The 15,396-nt window shown below is 36.8% G+C and overlaps 1 protein-coding gene across 2 annotated transcripts in view; it reads left to right on the plus strand.

Moving 5' to 3' along the window:
- Window positions 1-15,063, plus strand: part of NDRG2 (NDRG family member 2) — a 32,490-nt gene extending 17,427 nt beyond the window's left edge. Inside the window, exons 5-17 of one of the 2 annotated variants that reach the window (XM_072415241.1) lie at window positions 377-497; window positions 1,168-1,230; window positions 1,320-1,380; window positions 3,692-3,778; window positions 4,429-4,485; window positions 4,578-4,681; window positions 5,079-5,123; window positions 5,211-5,262; window positions 5,343-5,390; window positions 7,056-7,091; window positions 8,914-8,965; window positions 10,815-10,848; window positions 12,263-15,063. In XM_072415241.1, the coding sequence (XP_072271342.1) occupies window positions 377-497; window positions 1,168-1,230; window positions 1,320-1,380; window positions 3,692-3,778; window positions 4,429-4,485; window positions 4,578-4,681; window positions 5,079-5,123; window positions 5,211-5,262; window positions 5,343-5,390; window positions 7,056-7,091; window positions 8,914-8,965; window positions 10,815-10,848; window positions 12,263-12,434 (932 nt within the window). In that variant the 3' untranslated portion in view covers window positions 12,435-15,063. The remainder of the gene's footprint in view (window positions 1-376; window positions 498-1,167; window positions 1,231-1,319; window positions 1,381-3,691; window positions 3,779-4,428; window positions 4,486-4,577; window positions 4,682-5,078; window positions 5,124-5,210; window positions 5,263-5,342; window positions 5,391-7,055; window positions 7,092-8,913; window positions 8,966-10,814; window positions 10,849-12,262) is intronic. The other variant, XM_072415240.1, reaches the window with a different exon arrangement.
- Window positions 15,064-15,396: the final 333 nt, after the last annotated feature.

The following is a 15,396-nucleotide window of genomic DNA, read 5'->3' on the forward strand; positions in this document are numbered from 1 at the left end:
AGAGCTAGTCTGGTGGATTGTATCTATGTACACATCTACCTCTTTTCAGTGTTACAGACAGATTTATGGATGAGCCTAAATTTGATATCTGACTGATTCTGGTAATAGTTTTTATCTTTATTTCTTTAGTTTTACCTCTCAGTTTGCAGCTCTAAAACAGCATGTACATATTTTGCTTAGTCACATGTCTAATTTGCAAGCTCTCTACAATGAAACCATATATATAAAAAAATATTAGGGCTTTTCATCATCCATTTCTGAAATGGCAGAGACTTCCTCTTCCTTTTTATGTTCTGCTGCCTCTGCTCTGATGTCTATTAAAATGATTTGCTTTTTTCTGCCTAGTCATCACTTTCCTCCTTTTGCCATCCACCAGATAAAATGTGTTTTGAAACACTATTTAAAAACGAGGACATGTATGAGATAGTGAAGAATTTCGTTGTGTGCCACATTGATGCTCCAGGGCAAGAGGAGGGGGCAGCCGTGTACCCTGTTGGGTAAGTGTCCTCTATTAGTTGGAAGGAATGTACAGATATGATAACTGCAACAAAAGCTTTATGCTGATAGTTTTTCAAAACTGCCAATCAGAATAGTGCCCATTGCTAAAGATCTATAATGGGGTAAAAAAAAAGTGTGTCGGAAGTAAAAATGTCTTGGCGTCCAATTCCCTTTCCAGTGATTTGCAATCCAAGTCTAAAAATGAAAGCAAAAATTCTGGTGGGTTTATCTGGGCAACAAGAAATGTTAAGACAGAGCTCCTATGCTCCTATGTATTCCCATACATTTGGTGATTAGATTTTTCATGGGAACTGCACATTTTATTAAACTGCTTAAGCTACAAATAAAAAAAAAAGCTGTGCTATATACAAAAAGCAGACTTGGGTAAACCACTTCATTGCATATTTATTACTACATTCTATATCCACAAGACATTTTAATTTTACAGTTGGTTTGTAGCTTTGAATCAAAGAGAGGAGGTGCTACCACACCAGACAGTTGAATTTTAATTGATTATTTTAAGCAACAGCAATATTTTATTTCTAAAGGCAATTGCTGATAATTGACTCCTCCACTTTAGTATATTATCCATGTGAAAACGATATACTATGGTATATTCTATTTACTTTACCTCTTTACTATTTATCCTCTTACGTTGTGTCCAATCAGGTATCAATACCCATCACTTGATCAGTTGGCAGAAACCATCCCATGTGTGCTGCAGTACCTAAAGTGAGTAAACTTGCATACAAATCTGAACCCTAAACTATTATGATCAATCTTTGTAACTTTGCTCTGTGTTTTTTTTTTTTTGCATGCAGCTTCCCCAGTATTATTGGAATTGGTGTTGGTGCTGGAGCCTACGTCTTTGCCAGATACACGGTAACTATATTTGACTAGAATTATTCAAAGATATAGAGGAGGTTAAATACAAAATAAAACTTAACCCTGGTGTAGATGTTATTACTTTGTGATAGAAGTCATGAATGTTTTAATATGGAACCCAGAATTGGTTGTTTAGTTGTGGCAAGGATGGAAACACTGCTGCCCCATAGATACAATATTGTCCTCGAGTGTTGCCACCCTAGGACAGAAAGTGTGGTAAGCTACAATGGTATATTTTTATTTTTGGGCTCACGTGCTTTAAACAGAACCAACTTAAGTCTATGGGCAGAATTGTGAATTCATCTCAATTCGGATGAAGTCTTCGGTCCCCTAATATTATCCTCCGTTGGTGGCCAAGAACAGCTTGTGTACAGCAAAGCAGATACAAAACACATAGCCAGGGTTTTCTTTTTAGTTTTCCTTTTGGCTATATAGCTGAAAGAATCAAGGATTGGTCTCTGTGTGCAATACGGACTAAAACAGATCTTATAATTTGCTAAAGCATTTTATTGAAGAATTCCACTTTTTTTCATCGCCTAGCTATTCTTAATAACTATCACACTAATTTAATATTATGCTTTTTTGCCTATTTATAAATTATGGTTCACCCTTCACTATCCCTGGTAAATGGAGATTTAGCAAGTTGTAACAGCAAGGTTCTGCTGGAGCGCTGTTTATTGTTTAATAAGTGTCTGTTTATTGGGGAGCCACGTGCTGGTTTGCTGGCATTGGATAAGCAATGGCCAGTCCAATCTCCTAGTAACTTCCATTGTCATCTTTTATCAGACATGAGGTCTTCATAACTTTTACTTACAAAACCTGGAGTACTAAAATTCCCCAAAAGTTAAATTATATAGGAAGCTGGTATTTTATTAAAATATGTATGCATTTTAGTACCTTACAGCATTTAGGTGTGTTTAATATCAGCAGCAGAACTGTTCAAACCGTTTTCTTCTAAAGTTAAGCTACTGGTCTATTTTTAGGGTATGATACAGAAGGAGGCACATTTTATGGTGAAGGTCATTGGGAGAAGTCTGGTTTTCTTACAGAGCTTCTGCAAGATTTTTCAAGGCTTAGTCCACTCAAAGTAGATATTTCATTTATGGGCAGACACCAGACAGCTAGGGCACATGCAGATGTCTTATATATTACTATGGCACACACAGATGTCTTAAATATTTTACGGGCACCTGTAGTGAAGTCTCTTCAGCACACTTCCACACCACCTGATAACACCTGAGATTCAGCTACATGTCCCCAAGGTATCTATGTAGCGAGTGGGCATCCACAAAAATGCAATATTTTTGTTAGAGGTTCTGTGCAGCTTATTGATAGGAGTAATTTGTAGTCCTGGAAGCATTTTCTACATCCTCAAGAGATTTAGGTATGCACCCATTTATGTAGCAAGCCATATACAAGTGGGGATATGATAACCACAAGCATAAACAGATGTAATCCCTGTATGATGGGATTTTTGGGAATGTTTAATGGTAAAACTGAAACTTTTGCCAAATCTGAGATCAACACAGCTCTACCAAACAGCAGTAGGATGGTTAGGATGGCAACCTGATTTCTAGCCCACAACTCTGTCCCCTCGCTGCTCCCAGCATGTGATTGGACATTGAAGAAGCAGCAAGAGATTAATCCATCATGCTCCTGGTCATTCTGCTTTCTTTTCTGCAGAATATTTCTTGGGATTACATTGCAGTACATTAAATTGGTCTTAAACATGTTTTTATTCTATCCCATCCAGATGTATAAAGGATTATGAGAAGTAGAAACAATACAAATCAAATTTAAGTTACACTACTTTGATTAAAAAACACATTAAATTATTTGTATTTGTTTTTTTTACCCACCTAAGTTACCTGCAGAATAGCCCAAATATCTGTTTTGCATTTCTCTTTGCTGTATACAAGCTGTTTATGGCCACCAAATGAGGATGCTGTTTGTGGACAAAAAACTTAATCTGCATTGGGTTGAATGTATGAGCTCTATATACATATAAGCCAAGGGCTACTCTTGGTATTGCTGGAAAGATGTATTTTTTGTTTTGTTTTTTAAATCAAGCAATTCTTTTATGTTCTTGTTCACGCTGTGTTAAGGATACAACATATTAGCTCAGTCCCTGGTTCATTTCTGATTCTTGGCATTTGTTTGAGACTGTTACCTGCATATATTACTTTCTTCTTCTTTTTTTACTCTGTTCCCTTGTATTTGTATGTTCCTGTATTGTTTCTAATAATGTGCTATTCAACAATATGTAAAGAGATGTTTGATCCTTAATTGTCTTTCTTCTTCCCTACAGCTTCAACACCCTAATACAGTGGAAGGTCTAGTTCTCATAAATATTGACCCAAATGCCAAAGGCTGGATGGACTGGGCAGCACATAAGGTAAGGTCTAATTGTTTTTGTTTTTTAAAATAATAACTGTAGTTTCTGTATCACCAGTTCACATTTTTATTCATTTTAAAACTTTTTTTCTTGCCTGACATTTTTTTAGACTGCTATCTGTGTTGTTCCTCACACCCCTTACCCACTGCTCTCAAATTTTTCTCTTCTTGAAAGTGCTGTGTCTATTTCCTGACTGATATTCCAAGTACTATGCAGATCTTTTAAAAAGTGTGGGGTTAAAATAGCAAACCTGGACTACAAAGCATACTCTGGGCAGACTCCAGCTGCGGGGAGGATACAAGGGAGAGCAGATGGGGGAGTATTGCTTGCTTGGAAGAGGAGGACACTGTCACTTCCCCTCTGTCTTTATAAATTAGTGAAATTCATCAATCAGTATGATTGTTAAGACTTTTGTTTTAAAGTTACAATGTTGTAGCAGACAAGAATCATGAATACCAGCATTATACATATTCAGAACTGTTAATTTAAATGAAATAAGGTTTGACAACCCTGAAATTTTGTAGTTAAATTTCCCATTTATTTCCCTCTCCTGCTGTCTAAAAAACCTAGGCTATTTGCTTGTGTTTAATTTGAAGAACTTCTGTTTTAAATGTATTTCTGACCATATGGTGTGTCTTTGCCTACTCCAGCTTACAGGCTTGACATCCTCTATCCCGGAAATGATTCTGTCTCATCTCTTCAGTGCAGTAAGTAGAAGAACACTCCTGCTAATATTGGATTCATAGTTATGCATCTGGGTAGGAGATGATTAACTCTGTATCATGTTTTGTTTGTGCAGGAAGAGATTTCGGGTAACTCAGATACTGTCCGTCAGTATAAAACGGCCATCCTAAACTCCCCTATCATCAGCAACAATCAACTGTACTGGAACAGTTACAATAGGTAAGAAAATGCAAGATAATGCTAGTTTTCATATCTTCTGGTTCTAACCAGGAACATTAGGCTGCACGTTCACCAATGTAGTTTTTATCAAGCCAAAGCTATTCAATTTTAGTGTAGTTTTTTAGAGTAGGGAAGGCTAATATCAGATTTTCGTGCTATCCAGGGCTGCAGGAAAAAGATTTTCCCCTATATCCTGTCTCCTATCCTAAAGTGAATGAAATCTTACAACTGCACCACACACAGAGATTCTAATCATTCCCAAAATAACACTAAAATACATATGATTTACTTATATATTTTTGACTTACTGAGTTTGAATATAGGCACTAATCATATTTAGCTATCGTGTCTGTTCCTATTGTTTATATTTAATCCATCCTTTTTTCTTTTTCTACAGCCGCAGAGATTTGAACTTGGAACGTGGTGGAGATGTCACCTTAAAGTAAGTGTCCTTCTTATACCAGGTTACTTGCAGAATCTATTCCTTGTGTACCTAACTGTGTCTAACTTTCCTAATACTTGTTTGCAGATGTCCTGTGATGCTAGTAGTTGGTGACCAGGCTCCTCATGAGGATGCAGTGGTAAGTCTTCGTAGATTTAGATGTGTGCACCAGAACTTCAGTGTGATTGTGTTCTAGTCTGACCACTCATGTTCTTGCAGGTTGAGTGCAACTCAAAACTGGATCCAACACAGACCTCATTTTTGAAGGTAAGTAGACTGGGGAAGGATGTGTAATGCAAAATAATTCAGGGCTCCTAAATGCATCATGACTCTTAGTAGACAACTGTAGCTATAGAAAGATTAAACATACAAACAAATTAATATTGACAGCTACTATATGAAGTGCTGGTATATGATATGATCATTTCAGTAGGATGTGGTTGTGGCCTCCAATATATCAAATTATAACAACGTTTCTTTGATTCTGTTTGTCTTGGGAAATGAACAGCCCAGAAAAGCCCAAATCCAGCTCAAACATTTAGTTGATAATGCAGGAAGAGTTAGAGCCTCTGTCAGTTTTTTTTACCCTATTGGGGAGATACTTACTCACAAACTGGGTCGATGAGGTCAGAAAATCATTTACTGTTTTGGGGATTATAGGTAATTGTTAGGCCAAAAAAATGGGGGGGGGAAGGGGCACTGGGACTGAAACAGTTAATGAAAGCTTTTGCAGCCACAAAGCATCACATTATGATTTTATGACAATAAATAATTTGGTTAGTCATGTCTGTGTGCTGGTACCACTCTGCAACCGCAACAGATTACTTGATAATGGTGCCATTAATCTATTGTCAGCACGACGCCCGAAATATCAAGGTTGAGAGGCTGTAAAATGTTCACTGCATTATAGTTTTTTTTTTTGTTTTTTTTCTTGCTGTCCCCAGTGAGATCAAACACAAAAGCAAAAACACATTTTGGTGAGTTGATGCAGGGTCAAAACATCTTACATTGTTTTTGTTTTTGTCTGTGTCCTTCGGCCCAGTGACAACTACTAATAGCTATCATAGGGATAGGAAATGAGGCAAGTTCTCCCCTATAGAAAGAAAATATCTCAGTGTGATTAGTCTTAATGTAATAAAGACCTTAAGACTCGGTTCATAGTATGTAACAGGATATCTACATGGAGAAGCTATATTTGCTCACCACATTATCCTTCTTAGTAATGACATTTTTCACTTTACCTTTCCTCTATCTCAATACAAGTCTACCAGTCTAGTTATTACAGTCATTCTGTAACTACAAAGGAATTGGGGGGAAATCTTTACAGTGGGAATACGGACTGCTGTAAATCCTGACAGAGGTTCTAACCCTAGTCAGTGCAATTAAAAGCTAAATTCCCTGTTTAAGTCCACTCACACCCCTGTAAATAGTGTCAATGCACCTGCAGCACATAGATACTACAATATATATGCATGTGCTAAAAATGAGCACTGCTCACCTATATTAAATAAATAGCCTTCTCCCCTTTAAAATTCAATCCACTTACTTTTAAGGTAAAGTACCCTAAATGAAAATTTTCTGTTATAACTGTCATACATATAAACAGCCACTAGAGGGAGCATCCAATCGCTGCATCACATCCTATCATAATAATGGGAAATGCCACAAAGTGAATACAAATATAGTAGTAGCACAAAAAATGAATTTAGGAAAGCGTGATATTTACTAAACTTTACTTCTTTAGCATTATCAGCAAATGTTTGCATTCATTACATGAATGAAAAGGTCTAAGATCATAAAGGTAGGTATAATATACATTTTGGTCAACTAGAAAATAATCCAACACTGTATGTAGTTCAGCAATAGGGAAAGGTACAAATACAAGCTTATGTTGAATGTTAACTGTGCTTCTAAAATTATTTTGTTTTGTAGATGGCGGATTCTGGTGGCCAGCCACAGATCACACAGGTAAAAAAAAAGGAAAAGCAATATAAATTCAAGATGCTGTTATAAAACTCAGTTAGCTGCCTCTATGATCAAATCTTATAAACAGAAGCATCATGTTGTTGATGCTTCTGTTTATAAGATTTGATCATGGAGGCAGCTAACTGAGCATTGCTGTCCTGGAATTACAGTAAAATGGCTGCATTGAAAGAAATTGATTTAAATCTAGAGCCTATTGGAAATATCATCAGTTTTAATTCAAACCAGGAACGGAGGTTTGTGAAACAGACTGTGTCTTAGAGGAAAGAGACTCATGCCAAAATGTGTTTGAGGAAAGGCCAGTTATTATCTCCAGAGTCTTCAGTTTATTTTGCCATATGGCACTAACAATCTTGGTGGAGCTTAGGCATGTGTGCCTGTAAGTGTGTTGTAGAATGCAATTCTCAACCAATCGGCTGTCATTTCTACAGTCCAGGTTAGAAATTGAGTCGGAGAATCTAGCTGCTTAAGGCAAGACCAAATCTTCCTATTTTTTCCTTGTTACACAAAGTCTGGGAGACATGCAAAGACAGTAATGTAAAGAGATGGCAGATATTTAGAATTGTAAACCAAATTGCATAGCAGGATAATGTTACATAACAGGTAAGGTTTTCAAATAATATATAAAAAGGGGGAAAGGAAGCAGGGCTAATGGTGTTGTCTTCACATGGCTGGGGGGCAAGTGGCATTGTGATGTTAGTTGAATCACCAAAAAGAAAATGCAGAGGTTGAGTCAAGATTTGGGTTCTTTGAAAGGGATGATTTGCTATGAAATTGATTTAAGGTGACAGTATTCCATTTTGGTACAACCTGCAGGTTTTCTGAAGAGCAATGTTTCCAACATATATGTATAGAATAGAGTTTGCTCTTTGGGTATTCCCACTAAATATGTGTAAAGGTGCCTTTGGTGGTAACAGCTCCTTAAACGGTGGGGAGAATACCCTGGCACTAGAATTGCAATGGCTGCCTATTAGCACACTTTTCATATATTAATCCTATTCCTAAAATATCATTAGGTACAGTATACGGTCCAGTGCTTTGATTGTGGATAGAAATTAGTACTAATTTTTATATTTGAAAGTATGCAAACCCTGCAGGCATTTGGAAAGGTTACATATAACTTTTCTGTGTATTTTCCCAACTTAGTAGTTGTTTGTATTGCATTATAGAACACTGCATTGTACACCAACTCTAATATGGTGAGGAAGTGACTCTTTTTCTTTATTTAGGCAACTTTTAATAATGTTGTATTCTTTTTATCTCCTTCTGTTTCAAACTTTTGACATTATTTTCTGGTGTAAAAACAACAATAACAATGAATGAAGTATAACTGCATTTGTATTTCATAAAAGTACATGAATGCAGGCCTAGTAAATACATGGGTTATACCCATCTCATTACTTGTTCCATTTTTTATTATGGTTACAAAGGGGGAGCACCCTGGGAGCTGGGCCATTGTTCTGTATAAAAAATAAATGTGCTGCATTTCCTGTCTCTCTGATCTATAGGGAAAGGCATATTGTGCCCTAAAGGCAATCTATTATGTTAGCTTAGTTGCTGTACACTAAACAGATAAGGCTTTGCAGCCCTAAATCAGAGCTCTCCTGTATTTATTGCAATTTCTAATTTTGATCATTTAACTGAAGAGTGCTTTAGGTTCTGCTTAACTGTTTGTTGGTTTGGAGCATGTAAGTCATCAAAGAGTTTAACATGGGACAAATAAAACAAACTTCTCTGTCATGTTTGCATACATGATTAAAAATGTTAAAATAATTATTCTCATTATTCTCTCCTCTTCCTCTTCTAGCCTGGGAAACTTGCTGAAGCATTCAAATACTTTGTACAAGGAATGGGATACAGTGAGTATTGTTGTAGATGTTATTCGCTCTCACAGACACAGGCTTATTAAATAAAATGGTTCAAGGTGTGCATTAACCATAGTAACCAATGAGAAGGCACTTTCAATTGTTGTGATTGGTTGCTGTGGTACTGCACTTTCCAATTTACTCCTTACATAATACATGTATTAGTTACTCGTTATCACCGTTTTATTTGTCTGTGCTTTACTTTATTCACTGTCATAGCATATGAAATATACAAATTCTGTTCTTGCCTCTGTATTCACATTGACCAGATTGTGTCACTTTATTGGACAGTGCTTAACAACACAACACTGGGTAAAGAATATCAGCATTAAATACATTTCCTGGCAAAAAAAAAGTCACCCAACCTAATATTTAATTGGCTCCCCTTTAGCTTTGATTACAGCATGCATTTTCATATAGCATTTTCATTTGCAATATCACAACATTCATTTCCATCCAGAGTGGGTAAGTCAGACCTCTGTGTAAAGTCTTCTCCAGCACATCCCAAAGATTCTCTGTGGCATTAAGGTCTGGACTATGTGGTGGCCAATCTATGTGTAAAAATTATGTTCCATGCTCCATAAACCATCGTTTGAAAGTCTGAGCCCCAAGAACCCTGTCATGTTCATCCCAGGCATTATGCCTATGTCATGAGGGCAGAACATACCCATTGATAGGAAAAACCTGGCCATTCAGGTAGTCAGCTGACCTTGTTTTTTGGGCACATCACTTAAAGCCAGCAGGGCTTCCTTTTCTGAGCATTGGATATTATTATTAAAATGGAACACTGGCATTAACAGGCTCTTTTGGAAAAATATTATGTTAAATAGTTTTTTGTCACCCTGATGTGTACTGACGTTAGTGTATGGCAGCCAGAACTCTTCTTTGGTTTCATGTCTCATAAGTTTTGTTAATGTCCATATCCATTTAAATATTTGTATTGTATTGTCTTTTCTCTAACAGCTGTATTACTGTCTGTTACACTGAAAAGAGTTTGCACATATTAGCTTGAAACTGTTTTAAAAAAAGGTTTCTTAAACTACTGTTTCTTTTGTATATTTTATGTTGGCTATAACCAGATAAACATGCCTTGTCTCCTCTTAATTCTCCTGTCTCCTACCTGCCATAAATCATTTCAGAGTCACCCTTTTTTTCTTTTTCATGTGCAGTCATCATTTCTATGAATGACTGTTCCCAATATGTCTCAAATTCATTCCTTCCTTAAAAATAGGAGGTCTATTAGCTATAAATGTATAGTTAAAATCCATGCAATCAATGCATTAAAAAACAGATACAATAGAGAACAGATATAAGAGAATAGTGACCCAATTTCCCACTCTCATGTGATGATGGATTATAAGATGTCCACAATACCTAATTGTATTTAGGGGAAATTTAATGGTGACAACTCCACCAGTACTCATTTAGAAATGTTCAATATGATTTCATGATAGATGCCTATGCCTAGGTTGCATCAACTATTGCATATTTGTGGGTCTAGATAGTGATCACTGTAGCTGGACTAATCTGTTCTGTTATAATTATAAATATACAGGACAGATAAATAGTATATTTGAATGGAATACTATAATAATCTTATAAATATAATATGATACTGCTCTGGCACAAAGAGGGCCATCTATAAAATGGTTAGCTTTTTAGTGGTTCTTTTTTATTCACTCTTAGTTCTATACTGTGGATGCAGAATGATTACTGTAAATGTCAGAGGGTATTATGTCTAGTGTCCATCCCTCTGTGTTCTTGTACTATAGGTCCTCTCCACCCTGTCGCTCTTCTCAGTAGTTCCAGAGTTTTCATTTCTTTTGCTATTTCTTCTCCCCAGTCCCCCACATCCTGGATAAGAAGCGCAGTACGGGGTGAAGTATCTTTTGAAGATCTTGTCAATCCTTTCCCATCCTCTTTCACTGCTCTTGGTCCTTTGCACCCTTGCTGTCACTTCTCACCCAGCTTCTGTTCAGGTGCTTAGGCATGAGACACTTACCTCACCTACTGTGTGTCTGACATTTATGTAAAGAACTGGTATTTGTTTTAACTGACACCCAATTTCCTAGCTATACCTTTAGTGTCAAAGAAGCCAGCAATGTGATACTTGGTGAACATTGAAGCTTCTTTAGGCATTGAAGGATTATTGGCATATGTTTTCCTCATAACCTTTCACCTATTACCTGTTAGCATGGCTAGCCTACATTAGATTGCTGAAGTGTGATTTCCAAGTTGCCAGCAACCCCACTTACCTTTCACCTTTATGTCAAATGTCACTGTGTTATCACACCCTAACAACATGCTTTATCTGATAATTCCGTGCTGTGATTTGTTACAAAGAGCCTGAAGCACAGTATACAGTATCAAATAAAATAAGATTTCTCAAAGCTCTCTGACTATTTGTTTTTGGTTAGTGGATCCTTTTTACTTGCTAAATATGAAGTTGGCCATCTATAGACAGATAGTCTATCAAATGAGAGCCTGAAGCTGGCCATACTCGGCAAAACTTTTCTTATCTCAAAACTATTTTTCTAAACAACACTGAGGGTCATTGGTGGATTGTCTTTAAATAAATCCTGTAAGATATCCTGTTACTGGTAAATTGTTGAATTGACCGCATAAAAACCTTGAGGTGTATAGTCAGCTTTATTGCACTCAAAAGAATTTGTTCCCTGCAAAAGTATTTAGCGGTAAAGCTGTCGGTATAAATCATGTTACAATTATATGTGCAAGTGTAGTGATCAAGTAACTGGAAAATATCAGATTTTTAGACTTATTTGATTACGTCTTGTTTGTGCATGGTCAGTATTATGCACTGCTTTTAATATAATTATAAAATATAAGAGAAGTTGATGAATAGACAACAATTCAACAATGAAGGTAGAAGTTTTCAGTTTACTGTTAAATGCAAAGAAGTAGCAAGGTGTTCTATACTGGCATTCTTTACAAACCCCCCCCCCCCCCCCCCCCCCCTTTTCCCAACCTGGTCATCACCATCTTTTACAGTCTATAGGCATGAATGTATTTGGAATTCTATGAGGAGCAGGAGTAAGTTGGCATAAATTTATAGTGAAAGAGGCTGCGGTAAATAGGAAACTTTTATCTGCAGTCAAAGAGAGATAACCAGTTTGTGTGCATTGTTAATTAGCTTCAACCCAATGCTGAAATTTCAGTTTTTGTGTTGGTCTTTAAGTTGCACCTGATACAAACTTTTACCCAACTTGTTATTGTAGGTTTGTGTTATCCAGCTACTATTTCTCATTTTTGTTTTTTTTTATTTATTTGCAGTGGCTTCCTCCTGTATGACTCGTCTGTCTCGCTCCCGCACCGCCTCTCTGTCCAGCGAGGGGAATCGCTCACGCTCTCGTACCCTCTCCCAGAGCAGCGAGTCGGGGGGAGGACCAACAGGAACGTTCACGGAGGTGACCTGCTGAGAAGTCGTGACGCGGGGGACATGTGATCTCCTCCACTCTGCTGAGGGGGGAACAGCATTTTAGCAGAGCTAACTATGCTACTTAGAAAACTAAAAACATACCCAGACTTCACATGGGAGATAACAAGATGTCTGTACCTGTCTTTCTCTCTTTCCTATCTCCAGATTTTTACTGTCCTTTGTTTTCTGATCACTTTGCCTTTTCTTATTTTATACTTACAATTCATATAACTATGTAAACAAAAAACAAAAACATGCAGGATTTGCTAACCTTGGATAAAGCTTACTTGTTGGGTAGATTAACCTGTGTTCCAAAGGGTTATTTAGATTTTAAGGCTTACTTCCTTACCATATACTGTTTTCTGTATGTAATTCCTTACCCTTTATTTCTAGTTTTCTCCTTGGTCAGGCAGATTACAGGACAGCTTTTTATAGTTCCACCTCCATGTGTCTGTATAAATCATTTTATTACCCTAACAGGCTTCTTTGTTCCCCTCGTTTGCACATAATAGTAGGTTGTAATATGGGGTAACATCTCCTCCTAATACTTTATGCCCAGGTGAAGAGGGGGGAGTTAGGGACTTGTGAGGAGAGATCTTGAAGGTCCAACCACTGGAATATTTTCATGTTTGATTTTTTGGAGGTCACTGTAAAGATTGCAGCACAATGGAGAATTCCCAGCACGAGAATAACAAAGATCTTTATGCTACTAAAAATCTTAGGGCTGTCTTCTGTTACTAAATCAGATATCTTTGTACTGGCAGTTGTACTAGTATAGCAGTAGTAGTGTGGTTGATTTTTTTTTCTTTTTTTACTTTGTGGTTATCTATTCCCCACCGCCACCCCGGTTGCCACTTGCTCAGGGTAATTTCCATGAGTCTTAGGGGGAGGATTTTAGAAGAACAGACCTTTCAGAGCTTTTTCAGTTGTAAAGACCTGTAGATACACATATACTAGATGCTTTTTTTATTATTACTAAATCAGGGTGTAGTTTAATTAAAAATATAAATAGTATTCATATTGTCCCATGCTTCTTTTTTTTTTTGTTTCCTAATGGCATCCTGCCAGTCCCTCCCTGGTTGTAAATTATAGCTGGTGATGGCACAAGTTGCGGTGATTTCTGGGCATAAGACCAATGGCTTTTGTTACAGAACTAACGTTAGGGCATTTAGGATGTCTCACGGCACATTTAATTGTGGCTTAAAGCCCTAATTTTTTTTTAAGGTCCGGATACAATGCATTTTTTTTTAGCTATGAAAGTAAGCTGTCAGAAGGTTAATTCGCTTGCTGTACACTAAAAATATTTTCAGCAATTAAGTTTGCCTGCTAATGCCTCAAATCCTGCTATTTTAAGGTGGAATTGTCAAGTTAAAACATGACTAAGAATTGATTTATAAGGTATTCTTTACTGTGTTAAGTGGAAATATTGTGCCAACCACACATTTAGATTAGTTCATTTTGCTGAGTTTTGTGTACTTATATCATGATGATTTCAAAGCACATAAATCTGTGTATTGCACACAAATGAAATTATCATGCAGATAATCCATATACATTTATTAAAGCACATTCTTCTCTTAGGCAATGTATTTGAAAAGTAAAAACCTTTACAGCTGAAAGTACATGGATTCAGAGAATGTGAAATGTAAAGATTGGACAAGGCTTTGTCCAACAGATGATAGTAAAAAATGCATTTGGTCACAACTAGAGTGGTGAAAGCAGGATTGTTTCCACTATGCAATGGAATTGAGTAGCAGCATTAAAAATGGTCAGTACTATTGCTGCTGCCCAAGTTAGTTCCTCCTCCTGTACAGTGATGGTTTCCTATACTTATTTTTTCAGCTTTCGATTGCAGAGAGCAGAGCAACAATAATAAATGTATGGAGGAGACATAATGCACAATGAGCTTTTAGATGAGGGTAATGAATAATAAACACCATTCACCTCCATATATCTGATCCATTGGTGTATGCATTGATCCTGAATTGTGCATCTCCTGATCGTGTTATCAACCTTGCAGCTCCATGTGTAATATTGGTAACACCCAGGAAAAAGGATCTGTATGACATGACACAGGACTTTAAGCCAATAAGTGAAATTTATGCACTATATTTTACTTGAGCTCTTCCTATTTTAGCTTTTAGTAAGCTTTTTTTAAATTTGCCAAATAGTTTTGTTTGCTGTAACACCAATATTCATATAGATAACCCCATGTATCCTCCTAAAATGTATTAATAGAGATCCACAACATACGGGCAGAGTGTGCTAATCAAATCTAGTACAGAGTAGAGGGAAAAGCAGTGTGTGGGTGTTGTGTTACTTTTGCACATTTGTAAATATACAGTATGTATCTCTTCTCAGTATGTAAATTGGGTGCAGAAGTGAGGCAATTACCCCATTGTCTGCTTAAGTGTTGTGTCTATATTGCCAAAGCTTACATAGCAGAGTGTGTTCTCCATTTATGTAGTGACCTATCCAGCTTCATGTGTTGTGGACAGATGAAATGAGCTCCACCATAGTTTCAGTATGGATATTCAGAAAGGTGGATGTATAGAAGGGGGCGTTCTGTATGGGATCCATTTTGTTGTTCTCTTTATATTTTTCTGTTAGTTTTTTTTCCTTACACTGAAAAAAAATAAAATATTAAACAAATAAATGGTGAATTGTTCTTTTTTTTTTGTTGAAATAATACTTGTTTTGCACCTTCTTATGTATTGCAGGTATAGTATGTTATTCACAAAAACTGTAAAAGAATAAGATTTGTTGCCTTCCTGTGTAAAGTTTAGTTACACACCTCCAATCAGCAGGAATCATACGAGGGGGTGCTGAGAAGTTCATTGCTTTGTCCAGAAAGAACAGAGCCAGAGTTAAGAAATAACACTTTTATTCAACATATTCCCCCCTGAGGCTGATGCACTTGGTACAGTGTAGGTGCAGGTTTTCTAGACCATTCAAATAAAAGTCCTGTGGTTGGGCCGCAAACCAGCTC

The sequence above is a fragment of the Pyxicephalus adspersus genome, chromosome 6 (assembly GCF_032062135.1).
Source record: "Pyxicephalus adspersus chromosome 6, UCB_Pads_2.0, whole genome shotgun sequence".
In the NCBI taxonomy this organism is placed as follows: Eukaryota; Metazoa; Chordata; class Amphibia; order Anura; family Pyxicephalidae; genus Pyxicephalus; species Pyxicephalus adspersus.